This window comes from Glycine soja, chromosome 13, assembly GCF_004193775.1.
Source record: "Glycine soja cultivar W05 chromosome 13, ASM419377v2, whole genome shotgun sequence".
Lineage (NCBI taxonomy): Eukaryota > Viridiplantae > Streptophyta > Magnoliopsida > Fabales > Fabaceae > Glycine > Glycine soja.
The window spans coordinates 23106395-23117367 of record NC_041014.1 but is presented as its reverse complement, the minus strand read 5'-3'; the positions used below and the strand labels follow the sequence as shown (position 1 = coordinate 23117367).

Here is a 10973-nt window from a genome sequence, read left to right as displayed (position 1 = left end):
TTATATTGTTCACAATAAAGTCTATGCTTATTTTTATGATTCAACAAATGAGGTTGGACTTTGTTTGCCGCATACTGTTATATCAGATAATTTTTTTGTCACATTCTTTTATAATTGTTTATATTTATTTTTACATCTAAGGCAAATCATCAAACTGGATGGATGAATAACATGAATTAAATATGATGCTTTATTATGTATTAATCCTATTATGATTTTTCATATTTCAAACATATTTTTAATAAATATTACTTAATTGTTCATTTTTATTAAATAAAATTAATAACATTCAAAATAAAATTATAGTGTTAAATGGATAAAAAAATACAAATTAATATCAATTTTTGCTTTGTAAAAGTCATACTGTTTGATAGACAATAATAACATTTCTATAAAAAAAAAATATGACGCCTATCAAACAATAATATTTAAGAATTTTTTTCGGCATCAATTAGATACCAAAAATTTAGTAAAAGACAATCAACCTTTCTATTTTTATTTTTTTTTAAATCAGTAGTCTTCCTTTCTAATCTACAAAGCAAGTCAATAATATTTTTTAAAAACATTTTTACGACTTTTAAAACACACATAATTTTATGAATTTTAATAAATCTTAATCAAATGATAAATTAAATATTAGAAAAAAATGTTAAAAATTTACTGTTAACATTTTTATTTTATATAAATAAGTTATTAAGAGTAAGCATAGTGAAATGCTTATGGGGAGGGTCATTAAACAGGTTATCTGGAGATCCTCTCCTCCAATCATGTGGAAGCACACACTCCCCAAAACATTATGTTTTTATTGGCATTGGAGCATGTTAAACATGGATTCAATATGAGACAATGATTTTTGTTCAATTTGCTTCGAAAAGTGCTAAAATGTTGGACCCTGTCTGCTTCAATCGCTGTCTCTATTTTGGAATTGTTCGTGCTCCTTGGGTTTGTTTTAATCTGTTCCATTTATGAACCATTGGTTTTTCTGGGATTGTTTATTTTGACAAAACTCGTGTTTTAATTGGTTAATCAGAAAGCACTGGGAGCTAGTTTAGAAAATACAAGACGACCTTTAACTCAAAAACTAGTAATTATTATTGCCAAGAAATTCAGCAACACTGAAAACTAAAACAGCAAGAGCATGTGGTTAATGTTGCGTCATTCCTCATTTTCTAAAAATAAAAGATTTTCTAATTTGATGCCTAATAACATTGAAAATTTTCAACATTTGTATATTAAATTAAAGATATGGTTAAAAGGTAGCTAATATTTTTTATTGACATTTTTAAATATTTAAATGAAGATTAAATAATTCCTATTTTTTCATATAGTAAATTATTAGAGATATAAATTAATTTAATTATTTAAGTTAATTACTTATGTAACTAATTATATTTATGTAATGAGTGAGTTTTGTTCATTCAAAAATTCTTTCTTACATTGTTTTCTTTTTTTCTATTTTTCTTATTCATTATGACAAACATGAGATTTGTCATAAATTATTTTTATTAAAGACTTTTGATGCTTTTTCTGAAGTTCTCATTATAAAAAGTGGAAAAGAAAAACCGGCACTTGGGGAGTAAGAAAAGTACGTTATCTTATTTGGGCATCACGTAAAGTAACGCGTCTTTGGATTTTATTCTATTTTTTGAAGAGTACGGAACGACTAATCTCTCTGCAGTCGTCACATCCGTGACTACCAAGGAAGCAACCAACCAGTTAGATGCATGCTTGATTTACGTTAAAATTATTGTGACACGAATTCCAATAAGATGAAAGTAAAATAAAAAAAATTCTAATCCCTTTGTAAAATATTTTTCATTTCCAATGAGTTTTTGTTATGGAACCTCGGCTTCGCTTATGCTCTGATTACTCATCATTTGTTGCTTTAAGTCCAAAAAATGTGGTGCATGAGAAGGTCTGTTTAAAATAATATAAATCTTAATAATATAAATTTTACATCGACTAAAAGTAATTTCACATTAGTATATATATAAGTGAAGGACAACTTTTATCTTTTGACTTAACTTTTAAGGTTTGTTAAGAAATACTCAAGTCCTAAGACGAGTTTCGAGAGAGTTAGGTCTCTTCCATTATTCATTCTAAGAGTTACTTTATGAATTATGATCTTAAATATGATTTTCATATTTATAATATAGTTTATTTTGATATTATTATCTAATTTTTATTTTATTTATTTATTTTATTATTTGAAATATTTTTATATTTGATTTTAGTTCATGAAATATTTTTGAGAAATTGCCTCCTGTTTTCCTCTATCTCAGGTATCTCATTTGACTTTTAAAACAAGTTCGTTGGGATGATTATAGCCGCCAACTTTTTTTTAATTAAATACTCATAATTATTTGACTTTTAAAACATTGACGAAAAAGTCCTAACAGTGATGAGTAATGTATTAATGTTAAAAAGTTGGAAAAAAAAGGCCGATGGGAAGATTATAGCCACAAACTTTTTTAATTAAATACTCATAATTTCAGAAACCACACAAATCAATTAGTTTGGGACCTGAATAATCAGAAGAAAAATTGGACTAGGATTACTGACTTACTTGCAGGCAAAGAAATGTGAAAATCCACTCTTCTAATTAATTTGACCAATGCTATATAGTATGAACTCATTGAACTATGATCCTACTATATATAAGTTGGCAACCGGGTTCAACTTCCCAACCGACAATTTATTTTTTAATTCATTCCTCTCTTGTTGCTTTCTACGGCTAGTTTTCCGGCCATCTTCTCAGAAGGCACTAATTGCTTCAGCTTCTTGTTGTAAAAGGTTCATTTCTTCTTCTGTTTTGCATGCATTCCAATCTCTCCATTGTTTGATTTAGTTTTTGTTGGAGTTAACTTGTTGCCATTATCTTTATATATGCTGAAATCTTTTCAAACTTGACAACCGAGTGTGAACTTCGAAATATGACATTAATTGCACTTTACCTTCTTCACAAATTCATGTAAACACAACAAACCAGGAAAAAAAGAAAAAGAAAAAAAGAATTGATGAGATTTCATGACGAAGTTACTGTTTGAAGAGCACTTTGTTGTTGTGTGTTACTAGAATTGATGCAGTTTTTTTCGATTTAGAGTCATTGGTAGAGGGGTTTGTGAGCAAAAGGAGTCTTTCTACATTGAAATGGAAGGGGATATCAGTGTGAATGGAGATCCTAACACTTACAGTAACAGCAATCAAGACTCAAAGAAGAGTGAGGCCAAAGATGAACCCGCCAAAACAGTACCCTTATACAGGCTTTTTTCATTTGCTGATCCTTTGGATCATTTGTTGATGTTTGTGGGAACTGTTGGTGCTATTGGGAATGGAATCTCCTTGCCCTTAATGACTCTGATATTTGGAAATATGATCAATGCATTTGGAGAATCCAGTAACACCAATGAGGTCGTCGATGAAGTTTCCAAGGTATTTTCCTCAACAACCCCTTTTTCTGTTACTAGTTTATATTTGTGAAGCAGTATCATTAGAAGTTAGAATTTAACATTTTGCAATGAATTACTGTGTTCAGGTGTCTCTGAAATTTGTATACTTGGCTGTGGGTACCTTTTTCGCGTCATTTTTGCGTAAGTATATCAGATTATCTGTTTGTGCTTACAATCTAACTATTTAGTTTGGCTCATTATGACTAAAAAAGAAACCTTGTTTTATGTACCAGAGTTGACATGCTGGATGATCACTGGGGACAGACAAGCTGCAAGAATTAGAGGATTATACCTTCAAACAATTTTGAGGCAAGATGTCAGTTTCTTTGATAAAGAGACTAATACTGGAGAGGTTGTTGGAAGGATGTCAGGTGATACAGTTCTTATTCAAGATGCCATGGGTGAAAAGGTATTAATGAATCACTATACATAAATCATCACCAAGTCGTTTTCGCGTAACTACCATCAAAACAATAGTTTAAGGTTGTTTAATTGTTTATCTCCGGTTTGATACCAGGTGGGACAGTTCATACAGTTAATATCAACTTTCTTTGGAGGTTTTGTTGTAGCATTCATCAAGGGATGGCTTTTAACTGTTGTCATGTTAGCTTGTATTCCACTCCTTGTCATGTCTGGTGCTATGATAACTGTGATTATTTCAAGAGCATCATCCGAAGGACAAGCTGCTTATTCTACAGCAGCAAGTGTAGTAGAGCAGACAATTGGTTCTATCCGAACTGTATGCACACCAGCAAAAACAAACTCTTCATTTTTTTTTATTGCAGAGTATAATCAGTATATAAATGACCTTTATCTCTCCAATGCAGGTTGCATCATTTACTGGGGAGAGGCTAGCTATAGCCAAATACAATCAGTCCTTAAACAAGGCATATAAGACTGGAGTGCAAGAGGCACTAGCCTCTGGTTTGGGATTTGGTTTGCTCTACTTTGTTTTTATCTGCAGTTATGGTCTGGCTGTATGGTTTGGTGCAAAAATGATAATAGAGAAAGGATATACTGGAGGCAAGGTTTTGACTGTAATATTTGCTGTATTGACTGGCTCCATGTGAGTTGTGTTTCTTTTTCTTTCTTAAAATGAACCTACAATTTCTAAACTTGACTGAGTTGACTCCCTCCTCCCATTTGAAAACTCAGAAGATATGAATAGATAATTAGATATTATATTATACTAACTAACTATGATTCCAATCCCAGGTCTCTAGGGCAGGCATCTCCAAGCTTGAGTGCTTTTGCTGCAGGACAAGCTGCAGCCTTTAAGATGTTTGAAACAATTAAAAGGAAGCCAGAAATTGATGCCTATGACACTACTGGTCGGAAGCTTGAAGACATTCGTGGTGATATAGAGCTTCGGGAGGTTTGCTTTAGTTATCCTACAAGACCTGATGAACTGATATTCAATGGATTTTCTCTTTCAATACCAAGTGGCACTACCGCAGCTTTGGTAGGACAAAGTGGGAGTGGGAAATCCACAGTTGTTAGTTTGATAGAGAGATTTTATGATCCACAGTCTGGTGCAGTGCTTATTGATGGTATCAACCTCAGAGAATTTCAACTGAAATGGATCAGACAGAAAATTGGCCTAGTCAGCCAGGAACCAGTTCTCTTTACTTGTAGCATTAAAGAGAATATTGCCTATGGCAAGGATGGTGCAACTGATGAAGAAATCAGAGCTGCAGCAGAACTTGCTAATGCTGCCAAATTTATAGATAAACTTCCTCAGGTGAGCTCTTAAACCCCATTTAAATGTAGAAACTGCATAGTGAATTCCAATTCTTCAAAGTGTATAAGGCAAAGGAAAATTTTTCTTACTTCTATCTTTATTATTAAAGAGGTCCTTTAACCTCAATAATTTTGTATGAATTATGAACTTAGGGACTAGACACAATGGTTGGTGAGCATGGTACTCAGCTCTCTGGGGGTCAAAAGCAGAGAGTTGCAATAGCAAGAGCAATTTTGAAAGATCCAAGAATCCTACTTTTGGATGAAGCTACAAGTGCCCTTGACACTGAATCAGAGCGGATTGTACAAGAGGCATTGGACAGAATAATGATAAACAGAACAACTGTCATAGTAGCCCACCGCTTGAGTACTATAAGGAATGCTGATACCATTGCTGTAATCCATCTAGGAAAAATAGTTGAAAGAGGTAAACATATTATATAGTAAATCTATCTTTTCCATGATTCCATTTTAAGAAGGCTCGTGAAAACTAAATGTTTATATATCTCATTGCCTTATTAATATACTTTTCAATTGATCAGGTTCACATGTTGAGCTCACCAAGGATCCTGATGGAGCCTATAGCCAGCTTATCAGACTACAAGAAATTAAAAGATTAGAAAAGAATATAGATGTCAGAGAGCCTGAAAGTATAGTACATTCTGGAAGACATTCAAGTAAAAGGTCTTCTTTCTTACGATCTATAAGCCAAGAGTCACTGGGAGTAGGAAACAGTGGCCGCCATTCATTCTCAGCATCATTTGGTGTGCCCACATCTGTTGGCTTCATAGAACCTGCAGGTGAAGGGCCTCAAGATCCTCCTTCAACAGCTCCTTCACCACCAGAAGTGCCTCTTTATCGCCTGGCTTACCTAAACAAGCCAGAGATTCTAGTGTTACTGATGGGGACTGTATCTGCAGTGATAACCGGAGTAATATTACCTGTTTTTGGTCTATTGCTTTCCAAAATGATAAGTATTTTCTATGAGCCAGCTCATGAACTCCGTAAAGATTCAAAAGTCTGGGCAATAGTATTTGTTGGACTTGGGGCAGTATCATTCCTTGTTTATCCTGGTAGATTCTACTTTTTTGGTGTTGCTGGGGGTAAGTTGATCCAAAGGATTCGGAAAATGTGTTTTGAGAAAGTAGTTCACATGGAAGTAAGTTGGTTTGATGAAGCTGAGAATTCAAGTGGAGCAATTGGAGCAAGGCTTTCTACTGATGCAGCTTCTGTTCGAGCTTTGGTTGGGGATGCACTTGGTTTGCTGGTTCAAAATACTGCCACAGCAATAGCTGGATTGGTAATTGCCTTTGAATCGAGCTGGCAGCTTGCTCTTATAATCCTTGCTTTGGTGCCTCTTCTAGGACTAAATGGATATCTGCAATTCAAGTTCTTAAAAGGATTCAGTGCAGATACAAAGGTTTGTTCCTGACTTCTACTAAGTCTCAACCAACATTGTGAATGAATAATATGAAAATATGTGTTCTCAACTTGGGGGGAGGTGGAGTGATAATTTTGATTATAAGTAATTAATCCATTTCTTTAAACATTTTTGAAATCATACTAACAGGAGAGGAGAGTTTACTCATGTTAATGAGCATGGATCAATAATGTTACAAGCATATGCTCAGAATGCATTTTTGACTTAGCTATATGTTATGAATACTGATAGTCTGATATTCTATATGCCCACAGAAATTGTATGAGGAAGCAAGCCAAGTGGCAAATGATGCTGTGGGGAGTATAAGAACAGTTGCTTCTTTCTGTGCTGAAGAGAAGGTGATGGAATTATACCAGGAAAAATGTGAAGGACCAATTAAGACAGGCAAAAGGCAAGGGATAATAAGTGGAATTAGTTTTGGAGTATCATTCTTTGTGCTGTATTCAGTTTATGCAACCAGTTTTTATGCTGGAGCTCGACTGGTCGAGGATAGAAAAGCAACATTCACAGATGTTTTCCGGGTAAGTTACTCTCTTAACTTGTTGACAATGTAAAATATTCTATCACTTTTCTCTTCTCATTGTCACAATTGCTGCCAAGTCATTAATCAGTAAGATAGGGTGGTCCAATGTACAAGGTTTGCATCAAATTTCTGGCATTGATGATTTTGTGTCTCTTCATTTGCAGGTCTTTTTTGCTCTCAGCATGGCCGCCATAGGAATCTCTCAATCTGGCTCTTTGGTCCCTGATTCAACTAAAGCAAAAGGTGCTGCTGCTTCCATATTTGCCATTCTTGACCGAAAGTCAGAAATAGACCCAAGCGATGACACTGGAATGACACTGGAAGAATTCAAGGGAGAGATTGAACTTAAGCATGTCAGTTTCAAGTATCCTACCCGACCCGATGTTCAAATATTCAGAGATCTTAGCTTGACCATTCATAGTGGCAAGGTAACTTTCTAATTTGCACATCTTGCCTTCTTCACTACTCTAATTTGTTCTTCCTAAACTAATGGATTGAGTATACTGATACAATAAACAGACAGTAGCACTGGTTGGAGAAAGTGGAAGTGGAAAATCAACAGTGATTTCATTATTACAAAGATTTTATGACCCAGACTCAGGTCACATTACACTGGATGGAACAGAAATCCAAAGGATGCAAGTTAAATGGCTGAGACAACAGATGGGCCTGGTGAGTCAAGAGCCTGTGCTGTTTAATGACACCATCCGAGCCAATATTGCATATGGAAAAGCAGACGCAACCGAGGCAGAAATTATAACTGCAGCAGAATTGGCAAATGCTCATACCTTCATTAGTAGTTTGCAGAAGGTAAATTGCAGTATTCTATTGATCCAATATTTAGTTAAACTATAGGCATCCTCAAAATTCTGAATTAGTACATGTTATTTAGACAGCATATGAATGCAGATCTGAAATGTTGAAAACAATATGCAGGGTTATGACACGTTAGTAGGGGAGCGAGGAGTTCAATTATCTGGGGGACAGAAGCAGCGTGTGGCAATTGCACGAGCTATAGTGAAGAGTCCGAAAATATTACTACTAGATGAAGCCACAAGTGCACTGGATGCGGAGTCTGAAAAAGTGGTTCAGGATGCACTAGACCGTGTTATGGTGGACCGAACCACAATAGTAGTGGCTCATAGGCTATCTACTATAAAGGGTGCAGATTTAATTGCAGTAGTTAAAAATGGGGTCATAGCAGAGAAGGGCAAGCATGAAGCATTACTCAACAAGGGAGGTGACTATGCTTCTTTAGTAGCATTGCATACAAGTGCTTCTACATGAAGCATTACAGCTCGTTACATGGAAGGAAAAGTCTTTGAGGACAGCCTAACTATCACACATCTCAGATTAACACTTGTTTGTCAACATATTCAAGTCTGTGGGTTCATAGATGATCATGTATGATTTGCCCATCCTAATTCCGATGGCTCCAAGAATGTTTGGAAGGAAAGATGAAAATAATATTAAAGATAAATTTTGTGTTTTTTTTTAATAAGACTTGCAGATTTTAGATTTTATTTCAATTCAAATTTTTATTTTTTATTTTTCATCCTCTAAACTAAACCCACCTTAATATTAATCGTGATTGTAATGAGATTTTTTCTTAACTTTAGATATTTCCAAAGGATTACTGGATGACGATTCTGTAATTGTTCCAATTCTAGTTTTGAAAAAATAATGATTTTAGATACTTTGAAAAATCTAATCAATTTTGACCGAATCTCATAATAACGGAAAAACCCATGTTCCTAATTTTGATGTATGCCCACATACATGAATTAGTTGTTATCATTATGATCTTTCACTTGAGTTTTTCATAATAACGGAAAAACCCATGTTCCTGCTAGTTTTCTTAGATATTTATTTTTCTATTTATACAAGAAAACTTGGATGTATATGTCTTTTATTTGCGTAACTACTAAGCATAATACAAATTAAATATTCTATTTAAAACTAATAATATATATTTAAAATTCTATTTAAATTAGATCATATAATTTAAAATAAATAAAGATAATTCAACAAATAATTGTAAGACTGATATGATTCAAATATTTTCTAGCCTCAAGGAATGATATGATGATGACAACCCACATGTGCAAGTAGGAATGATAAATTAGATAAGATAAATTTTTTAAATAATAAAAAAGGATAATATGATTTTTAAATTAAATAAAATGATAAAATAAAATTTCAAATAAAATAATAACTATAAAATTGAAAACAAAAAAAAAAGCCAGTAAAATTTAAACTTGACTTAAAATAGTTTACAAGCTGGTCAATAAAGCTTATAAACTCCTGAAAAACCTTATAGATTTATAGAGACTGAAATGATAATAAATATATTAAAATAAGTAATTAAAACAAAATAATAAAAATCAAAAACAACTTTCTTGTTTTATTAAAAATTGAACGTAAATAATTTTTTTTATTAAGAATCTAAAATAAGATTGGCTAATTTATCGATAACCTAAAACATATTTACAGTTATAAATTGCTATAGATGTAAGGTAATATTAGAAAAAATAAATAAATATAAAAGTTAAATATTTCGTATCGAATATAAATCTCACATTTTGATAATGATAGAGGATTGAGAGAAGACTAAATTTAAAAAAAAAAATGAAAAAAAGGCACAAAAAAAGAGGGTTTTTGGATATAAATTTTTTTGAGCGACATGCAACATGGAAGTGTAGACTTTTAATAGACAGATAGTAATAGATCTGTTTAAAAAGATAAGCTATTACCTCCATTACTATTTATAAGATAAAATTTTTTAAATTTGTTTTTTTATATACGATCCAATTCATATTATTTTTTGTATTAATTTTTTTAGACTAAAAATTTCTCTAGAAAGAAGTCATATTAACATTCATTTAGAAGATAGACAAATATTAACAATAATGGTATTTTAAAAAAAATAAATCTAGGACAAATTTATCGTTATAAATTAAATTAATTATTTTTTTAATCTTGATAAATTAGATAATTGAATCTTATTAACGAAAGTTGATTTATAATAATAAAAAAAAAAGTTTACACTTGATTCAGAGGTCTGACATAAAAATGTAAGTTTTTGTTGCATTTATTCGATTGTGTAACCAAATACCACGAGTAAGATGAGCGTAATTTTAATTTGAATAAATAGTTATTTGACTTAAGACAAAAAGTAAAAAATTAATTAACTTCATTAAATTACGCGAATCTCAATTAAAAAAAAACTTTTTTTCCTAATAAATAATCCTTCATTAAATTTATTTTTTGGGCGTATGAAACTGCTGCATTTGGTAGATGCTCTTCGAGCTGATAGAGAATTTCTACCAGGTGGGTCCTATGTTTTTTTTTTTCTTAAAAAATCTCTTTTCTACCACTCAAACAAACACACACTTTCACTGACTTTCTTTTCGCTTCTGTTATACCAAACACAATGTTAATCTCTTCCAAAGGATAAATACAAATGTTCTTGAGTTATATTTTATTTGAAAGAAATTTCAAACTTGACAGTGAATCTGAAGAAAATGATGAAAAAACTTTGGTCAGAGGTATGACACCGATGATGAATCATTTACTTTTTTTTAATAAAATAATTATCTTAATTTCAACACTATACAAATCAAATCAATTGATGTGGCTAGACAGCTAAAACATAATTTCGGATTATAATTTGATTAACTTGCGGGCTAAGTAATTCACTGATTCAAATTTTCTATTTTTTCTTAAAATATTTAACTAATGTTGTACAGCATGAACCATCCAAGGTGGAACTTGTTACTTTCCAACTATTTATTTCTGCTGCATCCTACGACTAGTTTTC

At 32.3% G+C, this 10973-nt stretch overlaps 1 protein-coding gene across 1 annotated transcript; it reads left to right on the top strand.

The window, feature by feature from the left end:
* Nucleotides 1–2611: 2611 nt before the first annotated feature.
* LOC114382281 (ABC transporter B family member 11-like) lies at nt 2612–8771 on the top strand. Its single transcript, XM_028341584.1, has 13 exons — nt 2612–2793; nt 3102–3432; nt 3536–3590; nt 3683–3858; nt 3967–4188; nt 4277–4515; nt 4665–5190; nt 5343–5616; nt 5732–6609; nt 6885–7151; nt 7318–7581; nt 7673–7963; nt 8090–8771. The coding sequence occupies exons 1-13, from the start codon at nt 2615–2617 to the stop codon at nt 8438–8440; spliced, it is 4053 nt and encodes a 1350-aa protein (XP_028197385.1). The 5' UTR covers nt 2612–2614; the 3' UTR covers nt 8441–8771.
* The last annotated feature ends 2202 nt before the right edge of the window (nt 8772–10973 follow it).